The sequence below is a fragment of the Miniopterus schreibersii genome (genome assembly GCF_964146895.1).
Source record: "Miniopterus schreibersii genome assembly, chromosome: 1".
NCBI classification, from domain to species: Eukaryota; Metazoa; Chordata; class Mammalia; order Chiroptera; family Miniopteridae; genus Miniopterus; species Miniopterus schreibersii.
Window position 1 is genome coordinate 155,395,285 of NC_138101.1, and position 23,326 is coordinate 155,418,610.

Consider the following 23,326-nt stretch of genomic DNA (forward strand, 5'->3'; position numbering starts at 1 on the left):
GAGACGTGTTCCAACAGAGGTTCCTCAAGGGTCAAGCGTCAGAATCACCTGGAAGCCTTTTCCAAAACTCTGTGCCTGAGTCGATCAGTGCCTGCTCCAGGTAGAGGCTGGATATTAGTATTTTCAGAAAACTACCCCAGGTGATTTAGGTGTTCACGTCTGTCTGAGTACAGAACCCCAGACAGGCACACACACCCAGGAACATGGCTGTCTTGTGCCACGCTGGGCCCGTGACACTGCTGGCCGTGCCTGTGTCTGTCTCCTTCACTCCTCTCCTGCCACCGAGCCAGCTGCAGAGGTGCAGCACACATCTGAGTACATCTTGACTCCATGTTTCATTGTAGGGGGAAATTCGACAATTAGAGGAGGCCCTCATGCGTGCAAGGAAGGAAGAAAAAGAAGCCACGGCAGCCAGAAGGGCCCTGGAGAGTGAGCTGGAAGATGCTCAGGTAAACACTGAGGGCTATCGTCTTTATCCCGCACACAGGAAGCCCGAGAAGCAAAATTGGGGGGACATTTGCAGACTGCCACTGGCCCTCGTCTTCCAGATAACTCCTGCATAATAACCACCCTGACCTCAGAGTATCCATCCAGACCAGTGGTTCTTAACTGGAGGACATTTGGCAATATCTGGAGACAGTTTTGGTTGTCACAGTAGGGGTGATGCTACTGGGCATCTAGTGCGTAAAGGCCAGGGATGCTGCTAAACATCCTACAAAGCACAGGACGGACCCCACAGCAATGGATTGTCTGGCCCCAAGTGTCAGTAGTACTGAGGTTGAAAATCCTGGTCTAGATGTTAAAGAGCTTGACAGCTTTCCAAAGATAAAATGTGAGTTGTGTAAGAAGGCCGGCCACATGGTTGGTGCCCAGGGCAGCGTCGCTTGGCTGTCTGCCGGAAGCCAAGTTTCTCTGTCCTCTGGGCAAACAGACTCCAGAGGGTGCAGACCTTGAAGATGGCTTTGAAAGGAGCAGGAGGAAGTCAGTTCCTTGAAGCTAGATAGCTATCTCTATTCAAAATCAGTAGGTTCTTAGAAAATTAGATTTTCCCACTTGAAGGTTAGAAAGCTGGGTTGAAGTACATTCTAAAAAAACAGTCTCCACTGAAGTTCTCAGTTGAGTTTGCACAGTGACTTCCACGTGATCCAGGTGTCTCCTTCCTCCTACCTGCCCTCGGGGTTTTAAAGAACCAGCACCAACCAACACTTGGGTGAATTTCTAAAAAGGTGAAAGCCAGGGTTTCTGAGCAGTTGTCTAAGAAGAGGTTGTTAAAAGTTTTCCATTAGGAGGTGGAGGTCAGGCAGAGGAGGGGCTCACGAGCAGTCCTAAGAGCTGACCGCAGGCCGTACTCAGATTTGTAAAGGTCCAGTGGCAGCTTTCCTTTCCGCATACAGCTTTATTCCTTCACGGTAGAGGAGAGGAGCCTGTACCCTCAGGCCCCCCATAAATCAGGAGTCCTCAGCCCCAATCAGTGGTCTCCATCTTCTTTCTGGCTTTGGACACAAAGACCTTGTCTTTGAATATAGTAAAGCCCTGGATTTTCCTGAGTTTGGTGTCTGAGTGTCCTAACTTTGGATTTTCTCCTCTCTCTCCCCCCCTCCTCTCTCTCCCTCCTCCTCCTCCTCTCCCTCCTTCCTTCCTCCCATCCATCCATCATCCATCCATCCATCCATCCATCCATCCATCCATCCATCCATCCATCCATCCATCTTTGTTACAAACTCTTGTTCAGTTGATTTTGTGTAGATGGCAATTTCACCATGCTGCTGTTTAAGGCTTGTGATGGCTACAACCCAGCCACCAAAATGTGGGGTTTAAGTCTATGAGCCAGTTGGGGACAGAAAAAGAGGAGAAAAGTTTGTCTTCTACAGGGGCAGAAATCTGCACCTCGAGTCATGTCCATATGGAGCATTGGGGGCACCTGTTACAGGCTCTCAGTCTGCACCATCCTTTGGTCAAACCAGAAGTTTCACATGTAAGGGGGTAGGTCACCGGCTGTGAATTCAGGCTCATAGTTAACTTTGGGGAGAGAACAGATGTGGCTTCAAGGCCTAAAGATCTTAATGTAGACCCCACCCACCCCCACCTCCGGGGCTCTGTCCTTGCCTTGGAAAGCATCCCTCACCTGTTAATTTTGTTCGGGCCTGTTTTCTCAGGTGTGGAGATGGTGAGACTGCTTCGTGCACTGTGTGGCCATCCTAGCACAGTCTAGCAGGCATTTATAAAGGGCCTAGCCACCTCACCATCGTTAATCCGAATTATCTCATCTCAAAAGTAGTGCTGTAAAAAGTGCACCGTCATCCTAAAATACTCCATTTTCTCTAAAATCTGGAAGCAGACAGTCAGCCCCTTTAGTTCTATACCTCTCTGCATAACTCTCTTCCCAAAGCTAGCCACCGAAAGGGCTTACCCCTGAGAGGGGGAGGAAAGAATAACTGTGTGTGTGTTTTGGTTTTTTTTCCACACAAGCATTTTATATTTCAAAATCTTTGTGCCTTTAGTGATCTGTTGCATTTTCGTGCATTTCTTTACAGTGGCTGAGGACCATGTGAACTTAGGTCTGATTTATTATGACTTGGTCAGAGAGTGGCAGCAGGTCCTAAAGATGCCGTTTGGTTTGCTGGGTCCCTACCCGTTGGTGTAGGATTGTGCTGCCAGGCAGATGGACTTGAGCTTCATTCAAGACAGAGGCAGCTCTGATTCCCTTGAGAAACGGCTTTTCTGGAGAAGCCACAGTTTTTTCCTTCAGGGAGGGATGAGGGTTTGTATTCTGTGTACCGTCACCTCCCCCTGTTGACTTCTGTGTATTGAGGCAACAGAATTAAAAGGCCCCAGTGCTCCCTCTGTTGCCGTCTGCGGTTAGTGTGTGACTGGGCTCTGAGGAGACCAGCTTTCTCCCAGCCTCCTCTCCTTCAGCCCTTAGGCTCACCTGCCACTTGCTTATTATTAATGTGGATGAATTGGGGCCTTAGTCATGTAGTAAAAGGCTCTGCATCCGCTCATGGATAATGGTCCCCAGGCTCAAGGGCACTCATTGTTAATACATCCACCGACTTGGTGTTTTGGGTTTTCCAAGTTGATAAATTTTCCTCAAGTTTAGATCCCAATATTAGTGAAGGAGCTCATATTTCTGGTCTTGGAAATGTAGTCACTGTGGCCACAGCGTATTTCCCTCCTAACTCCTAAATTCACAGTTGCCAGCTTGGCTTCTTTTCACGTGAACTAGGGACATGTTTTCTCAGCAGTGATGTATCGGAACCTAATTCTTGAATAACCAAAGAGGAAGAGCATGTGCTAAACAACATCTTGAAACTTCATGTTAAAATTACCTGGGTGCCCGGCCAGGCGTGGCTCAGCAGTTGAGCGTCGACCTAGGATCCGGGCAATTGGGGTTCGATTCCCGGTCAGGGCACATGCCCGGGTTGTGGGCTGCAGCCGATCAATGACTCTCTCATCATTGATGTTTCTATCTCCTTCTCTCCCTCTCCTTTCCTCTCTCTGAAATCAATAAAGATATATTAAAAAAAAGAAAAAAGGATTACCTGGGTAACTTTCAAGTGCAAATGCATGGGCCCCACTCTAAGGAAAATGGTGGATTCCATCAGGATGGGCCAGAATCTACATTGTAAGGAAGGAGCACTCCACCCTTGCTTGGTGATTCAGATAGAAGAAGTCTTTAAAACACTTTTGGGGATAGATACTAATTTTCACCAAGTTTTTATTGTATGCCTAATAGTGAATCTGGGCTCTGAGACATACCCAGATAGGAAATTGATTCCTTGCCTTTATAGATCTTACTACCCTGCAAGAGAGCAAGCATATGTATATGTGTGTGTGTGTGTGTGTGTGTGTATAATATATATATACACACCCACATATATATATTTTAAATATATCTTTATTGATTTCAGAGAGAGGAGGGGAAAGGGAGGGAGAGAGAGAAACATCAATGATGAAAGAGTCATCATTCATCAGCTGCCTCCTGCATGCCCCGGACTGGGGATCAAGCCCGCAACCCAGGCATGTGCCCTGACCAGGAATTGAACCGCGATCTCCTGGATCCTAAGTCGATGCTCAACTGCTGAGCCAAGCCCAGCCGGGCAAGAAATATTTAAAAATAATTTATCCAAAACTATTCTTCTAGGAAAACGTGTGCATGTTGAGGGGGTGGAGTGGGGTATTGGCTGGGCGCCAGCCCCAGGGTGGGTGAGTCTTGGTCTCCAGTGACACGGAGAGCAGGGCTAGTTGGCGAGCCCTGCCTGAGCCCAGGGAAAGCTGAAATGCACACACCATACGGAGGTTGAACGGAGCTGGGCTGGCTTGTCTGCTGATGTAGAGCCCCTGGGGTTGGAATCCAGGACGAAGAAAAAGAGAGCCTGGGGGGACCTAGAGGGACAGGGGCTGAGTTGGATCCTGAAGGCTCTATGGAAAGCCACTGATTACCTTCTGTATTTGTACTGTTGTTTTTCAAGAATTTACATCTTGAGATACATGTTTCTGAGAGGTTTCTCCTACACAATGAAACCATGCATTGCTTACCTTACCCTGCATGCCCCCCTTAGCCCCCAGCACCACTAAATCAGCCACAGACAGATCCCAGCCTTGATCCTGTCTCCGCTGTGTGCCCAGCTGGGCTGTGGTGGGAAGCACTCCTGCTAATTGTCCCACGCTGAACTCCTGATTGCCTTTCTTTAGCACTTTTATTTTTTTAACTTTAGCACTTTTGTTGACTTTGGTTCCCCACAGCAATTAACTTCAGCAGCCGGCTGGGTTGGCTGGTTTTTAGCATGCAGCCAGAGGGGCAGGGAAGGCCTCCACAGGTGGCTGTTTGGCCGCAGGTCAGGTGGTTGGCCAGCAGAGCTGTTCACATGCCCTGCAAACCAGGAGAGCCTGAAGTGATTTGGGAGTGTGTTCAAGATGCCTGTTACTGCATGTGACAGCAGCTTGTAAACTGTTAAGCACTGTAAACATATAAATCAGTGTCCCTATCCAGCCTCTGCAGGGACACAGACTGAGTAGGTCCTAAGCAGCACCTGTACTAACCCACATTCAGCCCTCAGCACCTCATAACATTTTTCCTGATGATCCAGCCCATGTTTGATGATCCTGGTGCCCCATTCTTAGTTGTGCCTCTTCTTGATACGCTCACACCAGTGGCCTCAGCACTCAGCCATTTACAGGAGCCACTGTAACCTTCCTAAGATTAGGATTTTGTTTTAGAATGTCATGTGGTTTTTTTTTACATCAAGGGCTTCAGTCTGTGTGAGGTTGTGAGATGAGAGATCCAGGGAAACCCAGGAAAATATTGCCCCTGAGATCAGGCTGCACTTTATAGTAACTACTGATATTTGGTACAGATTCACTAAAATAACCACTCATGCATTTTTTCGGACTGACGTCTCTTCCATCTAACACCTTCTACTTATCAAGTTCATGGGCCTGTGGATTGCCAAGTTCTTTTTCTTCTGGGTATGAGTCCAACTCATGGATTCTATTGATTACAACTCCCTGTACCCAAGTGGACTCCTGGCCTGTGGACAGTGTTCTCTGTCCTCACAGATTCATCATTAGCTGTTTTAATGGTAATGATCATCTGAGCAGCAGAGCGAATTCAAGAATATTAGGTGCAGTGCCGTATATCACAGGATGTGAATTGCCACGTAGGTTTAGGTTGGTGTCATGCATAACCTTACCTCACTTTTCATGCACGAGCAATCAGGTTTCTGGACACTACCCTGAATCTCCACCCCCAGCAGCCTCGGCCGCTTTGCACCCTGCGTCTGCCTCTGTGTTTTTGGCTAAGTCAGCTTGGCCCCTGCGTTTCAGAAGCAGCAGTGTCCTTGTGTCTCTGGGATGACTTGACTGATCATTTTCCTTCTTCTCACCGATGTAACCATGGCTTTGTGGTGTGGTTGTGAAACTCCCTCTGCTGCCTGTTGTGTGGCTGACCTGGTAGGTAGATGACAACACTGTCCTTTCCCTGCCATCTGCAGAGAAATCTGAGTCGGGCCACCCAGGAGCAGAAGCAGTTGTCTGAGAAGCTAAAAGATGAGACGGAGCAGAAGGAGCAGTTAAGGAGACTGAAGAACGATATGGAAAATGAGCGATGGCACCTTGACAAGACCATTGAGAAACTGCAGAAGGAGGTGAGGGAGCAGGAAGAGCTGGGGGGGGGCAGGGAGCACGGGTAGGAGAGGGCATGGGGCGCACACCTGGGTTGGGACCCATCCCCTCTGGCGGCCTGATGAAAGCTGAGGAAACCTGCAGTTATGTGTAAGCACAGATGTTTCAGGGATCTGCAGATCCCCTGAAACAGCTCTTTGGACTTGTTGAGAGTCCCAGATACAGAGAAACTGGTCTAGAATATGCCAGTCCCTTCTGGATTCTGGGCCTAGCTGCTTCCCAGTTAGAGGCGACTAAACTGGGACAGCCCATGACGAGGCGCTTTGCAAAGTCTTTAGGGGAGTCTGTAGATCAGAGAGGAGGAGATGTGATCTGTGTTTAGATGGGCCCTGAACCTAGCTTCATACGGGGTGGGCTCGCTGTGTCACTCCTTCCAGATGGCTGACATTGTCGAGGTGTCCCGCACGTCAACGCTGGAGCTCCAGAACCAGCTGGACGACTACAAGGAGAAAAATCGCAGGGAGCTTGCAGAAATGCAAAGGCAGCTCAAGGAGAAAACCCTAGAGGCAGAAAAGTCCCGTCTGACTGCCACAAAAACGCAGGAGGAGGTAAGGCCTGGTCAGACCAGCTCCTGGTTCCACCCTTACTCAGAGCGTCCTTCCAGACTGTGCTCCTCTCCTGGGAAGACTTGAGGTGGATCCTTAAGACAACATCTGTGCTTGATTTCTCACTCTTAACCCTCTGGGTGGTTACATGGGCCAAATGGTTTTCTAAGACACAATGGACCCAGGGCCTCTAAGGTGAAATTGATAAAACTGTAACTTGATTGTTTTCTTGATTAATCCAAGATTTTCTGTCTCAAAAGACTAGCTGCCATTTATGGAGCACCAGAGGTGTGCCCAGTTGTGTCCAAATAATTTATATGTATTAATGTTTTAATTTAGTTCTAGAACAGGGATTATAGTAACCATGTCCCGTCCCCCCGCCCCCACCATTCTTAGAACATATAAACTTTTATTGGAGTGGGAGTGGTAGACAGGAGTTTCAGAACAACAATAATAGAGACAAAGAGAAATCTTCAGGAATTTATGAGTATTGAAATTATTAAAACATATTTTTGGTTTTATATTGAAGAATAATGGAGCAAAGTAACCCAAATGTTAGCTCCCTTCAGTCTTGACTTCTAAAGAACTGAGAAACATAAAGGGAATGGTTTTGATTATTTTAATGGAAAGCTGAAGGCTCTAAAATGCAAATACAGCTAATGCTGATTTCTAGACATGCTTCTCGCCAGCTGCATGACCTTGAGCACGTTACCCCAATTTTCTGAGCATCTATTTTTTGCTCCCTCTTTAAAAATATGCAGAATAATAATGATTTAATAATTAAATGAGATCAAGTGAGGGACCGAATAGCAGAGGGTCTGTGTATCCTGGATATTAATGTTGTTATTTTTTTATTCTAAGTCTTATTCTTTTTCATAAGCAGTGCCAAAAGCACTAAGATTCCACAGGAAAACAAGTTTTTTTCTTTTAAAAACAAACTTTTAATATCTTTGAAGATCAAAGAGAAGTCACCCAGAGTCAGTGTTGAAAGTGTGTGGGACACACTTCTAGAACACTGCTGAACGGGTCCTGAGCGCAGATCCCTTCTGGCGCAGGGTAAAAGGACACAGGAATCCAAGTAAAAACTGAAATTAGCTCATTGACATCATAGTTCTCTCTGGCATTAAAAGAACCATTTTCATTTCTACAGCAGGTGGGGGGGAGATTCAGATATTTGCCAGGATCCCAACAAACACCTGGTATGCAGTGTTGATCTTAGAAATTCATAGTGCCAGGGTGACCCCTGCAAACAGCTTCTGTTGCCTTTTCTATGACAGTTATTCTGCTGCAGTCTTTTTTTTTTTTTTTTATAATATATCTTTATTGATTTCAGAGAGAGGAAAGGCGAGGGAGAGAGAGAGAGAAACATCAATGGTGAGAGAGTCATTGATCGATCGAGCCCACAACCCGGGCATGTGCCCTGACTGGGAATCGAACCCTGATCACCTGGATCCTAGGTCGATGCTCAACCACTGAGCCATGCCCGGTCAGGCTCTGTTGCAGTCTTTAGATTGGAAGGAATCTTAGTGCTTTCCGAGTAAGGTAAGGAAACTGAGGTCCAGAGAGGTTAGTTAAGGCCAGGTGGAGACCAATGATGTCTTTAGAAGAGTATTGATTCGAAAAAGGGATTCCTTGCCATGAAAACAAAGATGGCCCTTCTTAGATTTTCTCAGTGGCAAAGCCCTATTTCCATTTGAATGGCAGAAACAGACACCTCATCATTCTAAAAGGAAATTACAGATACCTCCCTGAGTCAGGCTGCCGAAGTCATGGAGTCGTTTATGACAAAAGTGAATTAACAATGCTCTGGCCAGTGTGGCTCAGTTGATTGGGTATCGTGCTGTTCACCGAAAGGTTGCCGGTTCAATTCTTGGTCAGGGCACATTCTTAACTTGATCCCTGACAGGCCGATCAATGTTCCTCTCTCTCCTTCTCTCTTCCTCTCTCTCTAAAAATAAAAAAAAAAATCTTAGCGAATTAACAAGTCAAGATCACTCTGGATCCTTAAAAAACTCAAGCTCAGCTCTTCACCTCTCCCTACCCCATCCTAAGTTAAAAATGAAAGCCAAAGGGCCCCTTCCCAGGGACTGTTATACTCACCTTCTTTGCTTTGAGGGAGATACACATTTTATCTAATTTTGCCTTCAGTGTGGAGCTAGGAAAGTTCCAATGCAGATAATCTTTAGAGAATTAAGACTTAGAAGGTAGTGTTGTTCAGCTTAATCTTCTAAATCTCACTTAGCAAAGGGCAGTTTTGACTCTGTGAAGGCAGCACAAGTAGATTTAAAAGTTACTTGCTTACTTGTGATTGCAGACACTATACAGTTATGCTCTTGTGCATATACTTATCCGGTGCTCTTAGTGTGCCAGAGCCCTGGAGAGGTGTTCCAGGGACATCCTGGCGTCGGATGTAGGAACGTGCTGGGCAGTGGGATGAAGGGCCATGCTGGGCATGGGAAGGTACCAACAGGGAAATGCAGGCTGTGCATTTCTCACTCTCAAACCTGTGTTCTTTTGTGTGATATTATTTTATTTGATTCTCATAACAGCTCTATAAGGTTGGTTTTAAAATTATCCCAATATTGAAATCAGGAAACGGAGTCATGGAGACATTATATTTTTATGATTATCTTTGGAGAGATTTCGAATGTTCTGGGGTATAGTGCACCCTCTGGAGCCAAAGCCTAACCCTAACCCTAACCCTAACCTAACCCTCACCCTAACCCACATCCCTTTTCATGGGATGATGTTCCTTTGTCCTTGCACTCATTTTCATTTCACAGTCGTCTTTTCACTCAGTTTCCACCAAAACCAGACTAGGGTTTTTCTCAGGAAAGGTCTTTGTCAAGGCTGTACTATTTTCATAGAAATGTCAGGTGATCCCACAAGAGAGAAACACATTTCTGAAACTTTTCCCACTGGTCTTTCTAAACTAGTCTGGCCTGTTGGGTCCCCCACTCCTCCAAGACCATCTTTGGGGCTTTCCCAACTTTTCTGTGAAAGTCGCCCCCAAGGGATGGTGTTCTTTCAAGGAGCTTGTTACTTACCCTCATATATTCCCTGAAGGAAATAACCCCCTGGTGTAGTCTCTTCTTGAGACTGTGCATTCAGCCATCTCCAAGAGGGTAGGAGAAGTTGAGAACAAAACAGCCAGCCTTGGGCTTCACCAAATCCATCCACACAGACGTTTCAGGAATACCTAGTGTGTGTGGAGGTGGCTTGGCCTTTCAGAGAAATTCCAGAGAAGTGGAAAACAAGGACCATCCCTTGTGAATCAAGCTCTTTTGTCTGTTGCAGCTTTCAAAGTTGTTAGTTCAGTGCCACCTTGTGGATGAAAAGAGCAGTCTCGGTTATGACCGCTGATAACATGATTTTCTTCTCTACAGCAGTGGTTTTTTTCACCTAAGGGGCATGTTTATATTATTAGATTTTGTGCCTGCAGGTTGCTTTGGGGTCATTAATTAGTTTTTATTTCCCCCTAACTTTACACCTCTGTTGGGATGATGTTGACCCAGGTGGGCCATCAGTTATCCTCTGGGAAGCACTCATCCAGCTCATTGCCTTTCAGTGTTTTTGATCACGACTTAAGGTGAGAAATACCTCTTGCATTGCAACCCAGTAATATACACACCCCTACAAATATATGAATATGTAGTGCACAAGTTTCACAAAACATTATTTGCTTGTACTCTACTCTGAGTATTTTTTTCTGTTATATTTAATTTTAAAATGCTGGTCAACATCTACTGTATTGAATTTATAACCCAATGGGTTGCTACCTGTAGCTGGAAACCACCCCCTTCCCTTTTTTATAGAAGAGGAAACTGAGGCCCTGAGGGCGGTGGCACTTGCTCAGGTCCTCTGACCTCCAGTAGTGGGGTCCACCCGATCCTCCTTGGGCTCTGCTTTCGCACTGTCTCTCCTGACATGCGCCAGCTAAGCACCGACCCCATCTCATCCTAGATGCGCCTGATGGAGGAAGAGTTGCGGGACTACCAGAGAGCTCAGGATGAAGCACTCACAAAGAGGCAGCTTCTGGAGCAGACGCTGAAGGACCTGGAGTATGAGCTGGAGGCCAAGAGTCACCTCAAAGATGACCGCAGCAGAATTGTCAAGCAGATGGAGGTCTGTGGGCCACCTGGGCAGCACCAGGGACCTTGGAGAGCGGGAGTGGGACATGAGGGAAACAGCCTCTCTTTTCAACCTTAGCCTCTGGGGAGTCTTTGGTTTTTATGTTCTCAAATAGCCAGACATTAGGAAGGTCATTTCTTATTTGGGGAAGCATAGTTCACAGACTCATAGGACATCGGAACTGGAAGGAACGATGGAAGTAATTTAGTCTAGTGTCCTCATTGCCTTGAAGAGGAAGCAAAACAGAGTCCCAAAGAGGTCAGGTGTTTTTACACAAGGACATGTAGATGGTTCGTTTTCTGCCTGCTACTTTGGGCTGTGCTTTTAACTATGAAGGAGATGAGACAGCTGCCGATGTAGGGAGGGGCTGAGGTGTGCCTGGAGTCCAAACTGCGTAACTCCTAGGGACACCCAGCACTCCTTTGCCACGCACACCACATGCTCCATTCTTGTTTGCCAGTTTTGGCCCATTTTCCCTTATGGATGATCCAGCTTTGCCCAAGCTAGCAGCAAACTGGTTCAGTTCACTTTGGGATACACAGTATAAACACAGTCCAAGACAGTATATCAGAAAGTACTCAGTGGAGTCACCAGCTGGGGGCGATCTGTTCACAAGATGAAAGCGCAGCACATTAGAAAAGTGAATTAAGTAATAGAATCTAAATATGAACAGCCCACCAAGAATGACAGAAAGAACCTTAATATCAGTCCACCTGAACTTATAGAAAAGAATCCTCACGAATAAAACTAACCCCAAACCAGAAAGACCCTACCCCCCCCCCCCAACCACCACCACCACACTCCACACCCCAGTGGAATTTAGAGAGGAAGAAAGAGACCTAAAAACCCTCCTCAGACCTGTGGGAGAAGTTAAAATTATCAAGGTTTTGATAAAGGCAGAGAGAGCTCAGGGCCAGGGAGAGAGCTTAAATTTAAAATCAATGGAATTCCTGATTCAACTTTGCAAATAAATATAAAGAACTTTTAAAATCTCCAGGGGATTTAGTAACAGTTCATGTGTAGGAAGTAATGTTTCAGCCATTACAAATTTTATTAGATGCACCCTTTTTATTTTATTTTATTTTTTAAATTTGTTTTTATTGATTTCAGAAAGAGGAAGGGAGAGGGAAAGAGAGAAACATCAGTGATGATAGAGAATCATCCATTGGCTGCCTCCTGCATGCCCCCTACTGAAGATCGAGCCCGCAACCCGGGCATGTGCCCTGATCAGGAATCGAGCTGTGACCTCCTGGTTCATGGATTGACTTTCAACCACTGAGCCACACCGCCCGGGCTAGATGGGCCCATTTTAGAGGCTGGGACAACCTGGTTACAGTTTTCTAAGATTGCTATATGTTTTGCTAATGTCTTGGTTCTGATCTCATTAGGGGAGGTCATCTTGAGGCAAGCTATGTTCAACCCTGTTAACTAGGAAGCAGTTATTCTAGGACCCAAACATTCTGGTTAAAAGCAAGCTAAAGCCTCATCAGGCAGTGACACATGAGCCTTTGGTGTAAGGATCCTTGGCTGTGCCCCCTGAGTGCTCCTGCTGGGTTTTGTACCAGACACATTCTAGGGGGGAGAGAACCCTGTGAAGAGGTGCTTTTAGCTAAACACTGGGTTGTCAGGTCATCCCCTTCTGAAAGATTCTGACTAAAAAGAACATTTCCTTTTGCTAACTCAAAGTCTAGAAGCAGTGGCATAGCTAAGCTTCATTTGCCCCTCTGCAGTAATTTAGATATTTCTCCATTAATTACAAAATGAGTAGCTCTCAAGGCCCCATCCTGTGAAGCACCCTGGGGGGATATTTCCTCCCCTAAGAGGCAGTTGGCACGACTATCTTGCGGTAACTGGTATCTTACCTTTTCCTTCACTAGCGTTTCAATTCTCAGGACTTGAGCTCTGTCAACAGGAGCATTTTCTGTAAACTCAGGTGGTAGTCTTGTGTAAATGTGGCATGTGTGTGTCAGTGGTTTCCAACTTCAGTGAAGCTGGTGTCAAGAAGTCAGGGCCACTGAGCATATAGGAGGTTTGGTGCAGGACTCGGCTATCTGTCCTGAGTTGGACGTTGGGACTCTCGACTACCAGGAGAGAGCTGTCTGGGTTTCCTACAGATTTCCATCAATAATGGGGAAGGCATGCATAGACATTTTGTCACTCATATGAGTTCTGTGACTTTTCTTAGAGAGGCACCCATAGCTTGTCAGTCAACTTAGACAACGGCAGAGACAGTATTTACTATAGATGCCTCAGACTTGGGTTTAAAAACTCATAGTGCTGGTTGCACTTTCATGTATATGGCTCTGAGTTAAAACCCAGACATATGCCGCACTGGCTGGTGACAGTGGAAACCCATGCACAAAGCCCATGCCCCCAGTGCTAGGTGCAGTGGTTTATGTTAGAAGCCACTCTTTTTCACGCAAAGCTATTTCTTTTCTCCTAATGCTCAATGATGCTCCATTAGGAGCCAGCAAGGAAGATAGAAATTACCCTTTTTCTGTGACAGTTGGTTTAGCAGAATGGGTCATGCTGTCTTTATGTTACTCCGATGTGAACTGGGGACTGCACAGCGCTAAGTGAGGTTCCTTAGAAGAAAGAGGCAGGTGCAAAAGGCTGTTAAAGATTTAACTCCTGCAGGGCTCTTGGAAACCTTAAGCAGGAGGCAGGCAAAACATTGTCCATTGTCCTGAGCTTGGAGTAGTGAGAGGAATGTGCCTTGGATGATATCTCATTTCCCTCAGGTAACTTAGACACCTTAGGCTAAGATAGATCTTAGTAGTTATTGTTTCAGAAGGGGGGAAAAAACATTTGAAAGAGATGTGCTTAAGTATCCTCGGTGCTTACATCAGGGTTTAGGGTAGTATTTTTCTCCTTTATTGTATTTCCTAACTGCATAATTACATTATGAAAGCAATAAAACATGGCTTTAAAAATACCTGCTTCGGGCAGTATGAGAAATAGACACATCCTTCCCCAGACCCTCCTGACACCCAGCTCTGATGTGTCCTTGGGGTTTCCTTCTACAGGGCCGTCCTCCTCCTTACCCAGGTCAGTGTAAGTTAATGGGCTGTGTTTCTGTCTTCTTTCTTAGGACAAGGTGTCTCAACTGGAGATCGAGCTGGAAGAAGAAAGAAATAACTCGGATTTGCTGTCTGAGAGGATCACTCGGAGCAGGGAACAGGTACTGCACGTCGTGGGGTGATGAGTGGGTTGTCCTGCATGAAAAAGGAAATTCAAGAGGATTTTTCATGGAGGATTCAGCTGGAGGAGGGGAGGAAAGTTCATGCCTTATGGAAATGATGGAAGATTGCTTGGTCGTCACCATAGTGAGCCACCAGGAGGGAGGCGTGAAGTGGAAGTTTCCAGAGTGGTTATGGATAACAGTGTATTAGCCATAACAGGCAACGTGCCTTTAGAGCTGAGGCTCTGAGACTCATTAGTTCAGCGAGCAATTGTGTGGGATTTGGTAGCTAGCACTATGTGAGTGCAATGGAAAGTAAATGATATGCTGTAGACTTTCACTTTAAGGACTTTACACACTAATTAGCAATACATAAACCTCTGAGGCATTCACAGTACAATAACAGTACCTTCCGTGTGAATGCTTTCTGCAGTTTTAAAAGGAGTGTCACTTACATCTGATCCTTACAGCAACACCGGGGGGTAGCCGGGTACAGTCACCCTGGCCTTGCACTGTAGAGAATGGAGATAATTTTCCAAACTACACTAAGTATAATCGCAAGGGTTTTAGATTTTACTTCCTTATTTTTAATGAAGGAAAGTTTGGAGTGGTTAAGTCATATCCTGGGGATGCAGTACCACCTCACTAGAAACCAGTGGCCATGTCCCCACTGCCTGCCCAAAGCCCTAGAGAGAGAGAAAGTGTGCAAACATCATGGGGCAAGGATTCGGGACATTCAGCGGCCGTTTTGAGAACTTACATTCGCTGATCTCAGCCTTTCATTTACACGCTACCTGGGGATACCAGAAGAAACCTCTGATGGGACGTACATTCAGTGACAACTCAGGTGTATGCCTTGCTCCTGAAAGTGGTACTGGAGAAACTGGACATAGACACTTAGAAAATTCTTTACCTCTCGATTTGCTTTGGGCACATTCTTAATTAAACAACACAAACAAAACCTAAAAGCCTTGGGTGATGCTGAGTAAAATTTAGGAAATTATGTGTATAAAGGATTGACATCAAAATCTGAAATACAAATTAATTTTTTCAAAATCTTCTGTATTGGAAGAAACACTTGCCTCTGGTCACTTCTCACACTTTCGCACATTTACCACCTTCCCCCCATCTCAGGGTGGCTGAGAACTGGAGGTTCCGATGCATAGGGACAGTGCCATTCTGAGCTGGTTACCTCTTCTCAAGGCTGAAGGGGAATCACCGGCTCTTTTCCATCTGCCATTGTATCTGATGCTCAATAAGTGCTGGCCATGTTACTTTTATGTTCCCAGCCTTTCTGAGGCCATTGCTTCCCATATGTGCTCAGGATATTATTGTTTAAACTGATAGATTCAGGGAATTCTAATGGAGAGACAAGTTTTTCAGACTTTTGTATGCTTGGGCTTCGTTTTCAAATCTAACTCGTATGAAAGAGAAGGGATGGATTTAAATTTGGTGAAATGATTTCTTTTCAGAACAAAGGTGAGGAGTATTTGTTTTCTCACCCAAATATAGTTTCACCTGATACAGGGGTGTTTCTGATTAACTTAGAGTTGAAGGAAAATTCAGTTAAATAGAAGTATTTTACTGGCTTTGGTCTGTTTAAATCTAGAGAATGCCTTTTTTCTCTTCTTCCTCCAAAGCCGTGTTTCCATTTATGACAGTTGTCACCTTCCCAAGGATTGCCTAGGTGCTGGGTGTAGTGCATGAGCCTTGCACTGGCTTTCGAAGGCCTGAGCGGCTAAGTGACTGCCTGGGGTCACACAGTGTGTAAGAGGTGGAGCCACGGTTTGACTCCAGAGCCTACTGCCTCCCACCTGTTCCCATTGTCCCAGCACCAGACTGTAAGAGTAACCCCCTCCCCCCCAATACATTTGGGGTCTCTGTTCTCAAGTTAAAAATAATGCCATGGTGTCTCTTACTATGCATGAGGGTTCACATCCACCTGATCTTTCTTCTCTCCTCATGAGTCCAGGATCCAGGTGGCAAAAGAGAGGCCCTGCTTGGTGTGTTTTAAATGTGTTCGATGTTCTGGCTCCTGGGCCCTGCTGTGTCATTGTTGGTGGCTGAGTACAAACAGGTAGCGGCAAGTTAGGCCTAAGTGGAGAGCTTTTCCTTGGCCATGGAGGTAAAGATGACCCAGCCCAGTGAAAAGACAATTCATCCCACCCAGGCAGCTGGCAGGTAGGACGAAAAATACCAACTTGAGGGCTTCAGATGGCTTCAGGTCTTTCCAGGGGCTGCTCAAGGCTGCTCGGTTGCCTTGGCAAAGTCCCAGGCTTCTGCAGTCACTTTAAGGAACTGCTCCCCAGTGGCCAGCTCCCACCTGCTCCTCAGTCCGCACCAGGGGGAAGCAACCCCCGGGATAGAGGACTGGGAAATAAGGCTCCATCCAGATAGTCAGTGAGCCAAGGATCAAAATGGGACTTCTTTCTTTTTTAATTAAAATGATCCTAGTCTCAGAACTGCCTCCTATTATATCAGCTTTTCAAAAACCCCATGTGTACAGTTGGTTAATGATAATTTTCCTTTCTTGTGACTGAGTATCATTTTTAATGCCAGCTAGGAGTATAGGCTCACCAACCCCTTTATAGCCCAATGGTAAACACAGGTGATGGGGTTAAATATTGTTATTAGCAATCATAAATATCTCTGGCTTTTCATTAACCCAGAAGGCAGCTGCTGCTAATCCTGAGAGCTGGCTCAGACCCCGGGTGCCTCCTACATAAAACCCATTGGCATCCGATACTGTTATTTCTGATCAGAATGCTCAGGGTTTAGCATTCTTTCAGTCCAGCTGTGATGAGCAGTTGCCTTCAGCTCCCATTCTGTTTTTAGTTCAACGGGAAAGTCTTTATTTGGTCTATTTAATATCACTGAAGTGTAAACAGCACATGAAACCCTGAGCTTATATAAAGAAATGTTTTCCCAGCCTCAGATTCATTTCCCTGTTCCAGAGGAGGAAGCCGGCCAAGCCAGAGGCTTGTTGTTTTCTTGCCAGTGTGGGCTCAGGAGAAAAAGAGTCTGATCTGGAATATTCCCAACCCCTCGGGCCATCCCTAGAGACCACTGTATCGAGCACAGCCAAAACACGTCTGGTTGACAGTCAAGCCCATCCTTGGGAGCATTACCCATAACACCACGTGAGGTGCCTTGTACGAGGCTCCACATGGCAGATTTATTTTAGAATTTAGTGTCGGGCTGTCCTCTGTGAGGAGTTGCAGGAAGCCTGTCATGTTTGCCAAAAACCTTGGTTTCCAAAAGACTCAAGAAAAATGGACTGCCTGGTCACAGCAACTGTTAGGTTTTATGGCTACACATGTGTTCCTTCCTGTTCTACACTCTGATCTATTTTATGCTTTCATTTTAATAGTCGTCTTTGAGGGGATGAGTGGGTAGGAATATTTATTGTTTGTTTTGTTTCTTTCTTTGGAGAGGCACCTTTTGCCTGGGGCTCCCCAGGGCGGTCCTGAATCTGTGGAGGCCTCCCCAAAGCTGTTTCCTGAGGGCTCCTCTCCCCCTGAGGCCTGCTTCCTGGCAGGGTTCAGATTTTTCAGTTAGGGCCACTGAGGGAGCAAGACTTGGCCAGTGGCTGCTTCCTGAACTCGCAAGGTTTGTCCTGAATCTGGCCTGGGCCCACAGCTGCCTGACTGCTTAGCAATCCTCACGTCCCCGCACTGTAGACACTGCTTCCTCTTGGGCTCCGAAGTCCTTGCCAGAGCTCCCCCTCTTTGTAGGATCAGTCTGTCCTTCCTGAGGGCCCTGGTCAGACAGGTTTGCTGAGAGGGAGAAAAGGAACATATGATTTTCAACCAGGAAGCCTGGATTAGAATCCCAAAGCTGTTTCCACCATTTCCAAACCTTCCACCTGGAAGTGGGGGTGACCACAGCTGCCTCAGAGAGTACAGGAGGATTAACGGGCTCCCATGCGGACACCCACAGTCACTCAGCACCTGTCACCAGGGGCTCTTGACTCTCGGTACTTCCCTCCATGGTCCTCAGGCTGGAGCACAGCTGCAGGAGTCACCCCAACCCCCTAAAAGCAGATGCTGCACAGCTGCAACTGGACCCTCGCTTCTGCTCTGCTGGTCTTTTATTGTCTTTTGGTGTTTTGTGGCCTCACATCCCACAGCAACTAATTTTTAAATTTCTTTCTCTCTCTACAAGCCTCCAGTTCTTCCTTACCCCTTCACTTTGGGGAAAATAATCTCCCCTTCCTTCCTACCCTCCCACTCACTCCCATACCTCTGAGCTACAGGAGCCTGTCTCCCCTAAGCCCTGAGTTATGCTCTGTCCTAGGCTCAGAGAAAGAGGTTCTGTCTGGCTCTCAAGCTGACCCCGGTGCAGGGCCTGGGTCCTGTCTCTCCCCCACTGACAGTCAGTCTTCCTGGCACATCCCCTTTTCATCACAGTCCGTCATCTGCAATGTTTCCCTCTCCGCAAGTCTCACCCTTGCCTGCTACCAGTGCAGGGCATCTCTCCTGCCAACCCCTCTGTGATCTCACCAGCCCCCTGGCTGTAGCTGTCATCTTGTCCCTGCTGGAGTTCCAGAGGAGAGGTGTCTCCCCACCTCTTCACGCCCACCCCCTGCCCAGTCTCTGCAGCCTTGTTCCCTCTGTGCCCAGCCTCCCAGAGTGAACTTCTTGTCCAGCGCAGGTGCTTTTCCCTCCGCCCTCCTCTGCCTGACTTTCCTCAGCACTCACCCTTCTTGGCTGAGTCAGTGTCCTCAGGTCAGTGGGACAGGTCAGTGTCCTCACTTTCTCCATGTCTCCCCTAATGGGGTAGAGTGAGGAGGGCTCCCCAGGGTGCGATTCTGGATCCCCCTTGTTCTTCTTGCATTTTTTTCCTTGGTGACCTCATCTGTCCTGTGGCTTCATCCTGTAGCTCAGTCTCCACGCCTGCATCTGCAGCCCCTCCTGGACCCTAGAGGTGATGGGGAGAGTAATAGGATCTACTTCATTGGGCACTGGATTAAATGAGTAATGCTAAAAACTGCTCAAGACTTACTTGAGCACCCCAAAAGGTGGAGGATTTGCCAACATGTGCTTTCACTGTGTCATAGGCCAGCGCCAAGGGCCTGCCTCCCAGAGGTGAGATGACCAAGGTCACACGCAAGTGTACACAGAGCCAGGAAGGGAAACTGGACCACCACTGCTTGTCTGTTAACTACTTCCCATCGCAGTGAAAGTTTAACTGTGTCCTCCGAGAAGTCCCAGCCTGTGCCCAGGAGTGTGAACAGAACAATCTCCCCCGGGAGGCACGTCATGGTCCCATGGCCCGGCCGTGCTGACGCCTTCCCTGCGTGGTGTCATTGGCAGGCTCACAGCCATGCTTGGAGCGGGGCTGTGAGCCCGCATTCATTACCCGTGACTTTGTGCTCATACAGCAGTTACAGGAATCCTCCCGGCGCCCTCTTCACACCATGTGATTCCAGGGCTCTGGGGCCAGGAGTGGGAACGGGCCGCAGGCGGAGTTTTACCTGCTCTGCCCGCTGACCCCTGGCATGACTGGCATTCTTCCCTGCTGCGCACAGCCCGAAGGAGACTGCCTGCCTCCCTTAGTCTTGGTTTTTATGTGGCAGCTGTACTTGAACCCTAGGCCTATATGAAGTCTTTTCACTGAGTTGGCCTAGAGAGAGCAGGTGGCATAGTGGGCAGTGAGCAGCGGGTGTGGCCCAGGGTCTAGTCCTCTTTCCTCCGGCTATGTGTATAACTGCCCTGGGCCTCTGTGTCCTCTACTGTGCAGCTCTGAGCCCCCAGGACCTAGAAGCCTGCCAGGCAGAAATGCAAAAATGTGAATATTATTATTTTTTATTTTTTGGACGATACGGGTACCCCCTTACCTGTGGGCAGAGTCCCAGCTTTCCCCCTGTGGAATCTGAGGCCTCCGTGTCCAGGCCCTGCCCATCGCCGGCCTCATTCCTTTCCACTCCCTGTCGTCCCCTGTGGGCCAGCCACACTACGCTGCTGTTGCACACGGTGGTCAGGACAGGGGTAGATAGGAGCAGATGCAAGCCTGGCCCAGCGTGGTGGTGGCCTCCTCATACTGTTTCTGGGACCCCCAGATCTTATCTCCACATGGGGACAGGATGAGCTTATCTTCTACTCACTAGGGAGCCTGTACAGGTGGTGAAAGTCCAGGTGGAGGCCAGGCTGTTATAAAAGCCCCCAGGCCTCAGGGACTCCCATGTGTACACCTCTTAGCCAGGCTGGACCCCAACCTTAAGAAGGGAGGGACAATTTTATTTTCCTGACTCACCTTCTTATTCTGGCTTCTCTGGACAGTCCTGGGAGCAGGGTCTGGGGCTGGAGGCCTCTTGGGCATGAGGAGCAGAGATGCGGAATGTCTGGGCAGGCGACTGTACGCTGCTCGGTGAGGCTCATTTCCTGTTAAGATGGAAGAAATCCTCAGTAACGTTCAGCCTTTGCCTGGTCACCTGGGGCTGCCCAGCATTCCTGCTGACTTCTGTTTCTGGCATAAGAAGGGAGAAAGCTCGCAGCGTTTGAGGTGTGCTAACTGGAAGCCTTTCTGTGCTTTGAACTTGTAATGCAGCAGTCGGGCGCAGGGGACACTAGCTCTGCCTAACACTAGTTGTGCAGATTTCAGGCAGGTTGGGTGACTGACTTGTTCCAGTTTGCCTGGGACTCTCTCAGCTTTAGCACTCGAAGTCCTGTGTCCTGAGCACATCTCGGTCCTGGGCAAGCTGGGATGGTGGTCACTGTACAACTTGACTGACTTCTCTAAGCTCCAGTGTCCTTGGCAGAGACTGTATTACCTGCTTCTTAGGGTTGCTCTGGATGTAATAGGATAGTGCGTGTGGAGTGCTAAGCAGGTGTATCAGTTTTTAGAGCTGCTGTAACAAAGGACCACAGACTGGGTGGCCCAGAACAACAGAAGTTCATTGTCTCAGTTCTGGAGGCTGAGGTCTGAAATCACAGTGTCAGTGGGGCCATATTCCCTCTGGACCCACAGGGGACTCCCTCCTTGCTCCTTCACGGGAGTTTTCTGGCAGTCTTTGTGTTCCTGGACTTGTAGATGCCTCGCTGAAATCTTCCGTCTTCACGTGGCGCTCTTCCTGCGTCTCTGTCTCCACACGGCCGCCGTCTTTCCTCTGTGCACGTCTGTCTCTGCATCCAAATTTCCCCCTTTTATAAAGACCCCAGTCATATTGGATTAGGGCCCTCTTCATTTTTACTTGGTTACCTCTGTAAAGACCCTGTTTCTAAAGAAGGTCACATTTGAGGCACGGGGGGGAGGGGGGGGAGGGTTAGGACTACAGTATATCTTTTGGGGGGACACAATTCCACTCACAACAGCAGGGTTAGTTGTGACTGTTATGCTATTCGTATCATTGTCTTCGCAATCATCCAGAAACTAAGAATATCTAAGAAACAGCTCCTGCACCAAGGAGAGAAATGGCAGGCGGCCTGTCACGAAGAGGAGCTGGCCTGCTGGAATTCCGTGTCTGAGCCATTTCAGCACAAATGCTCTGGGAACAACCCCGCTAACCCCGGGCTTCTGCTCTGTTTGGTGTAGATGGAACAGATGAGGAGCGAGCTGCTTCAGGAGAGAGCTGTGAGGCAAGACTTGGAGTGTGACAAGATTTCCCTGGAGAGACAGGTGAGGGCGCTGGCCCCAGGAGCCCTTCCCACTCTCCCTCCCCGAGGCTTTGGATGGGCACCCCCCAGTGGCACCTTCTTTGCTCAGCGGCCGAAGAACTCTGGGGCGTACCTCGCCCACGAGAGGTATTTCTAAGACCATTTCCAGAGAGGATTTTCTCAGTAATATTAAATATGCTTGGAAGTTTACAGGTGGGGGGAGGTGGAATTGCAAGTGTTTTCTAAACCCTAAAACAGGCTAAATCCAGTGTAAGGGGAATAATGAACCAGGGTTATCAAACATGAGTTGCTAACAAAGCTTACTTATTGTTTCTTTTACATGCTGTTCATGTAAATTCACTGAATATGATGTGATATTGGGGAAGGAACATATTTCTCCTGAAAATAGGTTCATGAAAGGTCAAGGTCATTTGTCTGACATCCAAGAGTCCTAGGCCATGGCAAAGATTTTACTCAGGCTTATAAGGAATGTGACAGAATCTCTCCTGGCCTGTCAGGACTGGGGTGCAAGGCCTTCCCCTGGAAATATTCTTGGCTCTCCCAGGTCCCCGAGGCCACCCCTCTGGTGTGGGAAGCAGGCTCATCGCAGTCACTGACTGACTGCTGGCTCCCCTGTAACCTGCTCTGCAGAGAGTGAGTTGGACACACAGCCCCCTCACAGTGCCCCTGTCTGATTCCAGAACAAGGACTTAAAGAGCCGGATTATCCACCTGGAAGGTTCCTACCGGTCCAACAAAGAGGGGCTGGTGGTGCAGATGGAGGCCAGGATCGCAGAGCTGGAGGACCGTCTAGAGAGCGAGGAGAGGTGAGCTGCCTGGCTGTGGTGTGGAGACCTGGTAGGCAGTGACCGTCACATTGCAGGGTGCTCTTACATTTGTACCTTTCCATCCTCAGAGGCCTTCACGTGAGGAAGGCAGAGCAAGTACAGCTTTGCTGTTATTTTTATTTCCATTTGACAGATGAGAAAACTGAGACCCATCCAAGTAAGTGCTTGAGGAAGGTAGCCTGGCTGAATATTGGTATAGCTGGACTAAAACTCAGGACTCCTGCTCTTAGTCCATAGCATTTTCATTGTTCTTGCTGCTGCTTTCCCCAGCCCCTCAGTAGCACAGGGTGCCTCACAAACTACACGTTTGAGCCAGATTACAGGCAAGGGGGCTGACTGCCCCGAGGGCCGAGCGTATTTGCTTTGCTTAGCAGAGGCCGAGTGGCCATCTGTCAAAGATGGGCAGGTCGCCCCACAGTGGGTGGGAAGAACATGGGATCAGGTGACCACACACCATTCTTTGCAGCTAACTCTCCAGTTGCATCCCCAGGACCAGCACCAGGTTGAACCTGACCAGCCTCAGTTCTTAGTTGTGGCCCCTGTCCTTCTGGGAGGGGTGTGTGTGTGCATACTTGTGGGTGTGACATTTCACATAATCTGCTATCGGTAGGAGTTTTGGAGGCAGCCTGGGGCAGGGTCTGGCAGTGACCTTCTGTCTTACAAAGTAAAGTTCAGGACAGGAAGAACTCAGGGCAGGTCTGGTCCCAGCTCAGCCCCTCAGTGGCTCTGCAACCCAGGGCAAGTCACCCCCCTTCATGGAGCCCATTTCCTCATCTGTCCGATGACCAGCCCTTTCATCCTGTAGTCACATGTCTCCCTGACCTTCAACCTTGAGGGGACCGGG

At 47.9% G+C, this 23,326-nt stretch overlaps 1 protein-coding gene across 2 annotated transcripts in view; it reads left to right on the plus strand.

Moving 5' to 3' along the window:
- The window catches only part of CGNL1 (cingulin like 1), a 136,237-nt gene that overhangs the window by 108,051 nt on the left and 4,860 nt on the right, over positions 1 to 23,326 (plus strand). For both annotated transcript variants that reach the window (XM_081127715.1, XM_081127716.1), the window contains exons 10-16: positions 345 to 449; positions 5,994 to 6,146; positions 6,561 to 6,731; positions 10,692 to 10,853; positions 13,951 to 14,040; positions 21,574 to 21,657; positions 22,337 to 22,461. In XM_081127715.1, the coding sequence (XP_080983841.1) occupies positions 345 to 449; positions 5,994 to 6,146; positions 6,561 to 6,731; positions 10,692 to 10,853; positions 13,951 to 14,040; positions 21,574 to 21,657; positions 22,337 to 22,461 (890 nt within the window). The remainder of the gene's footprint in view (positions 1 to 344; positions 450 to 5,993; positions 6,147 to 6,560; positions 6,732 to 10,691; positions 10,854 to 13,950; positions 14,041 to 21,573; positions 21,658 to 22,336; positions 22,462 to 23,326) is intronic.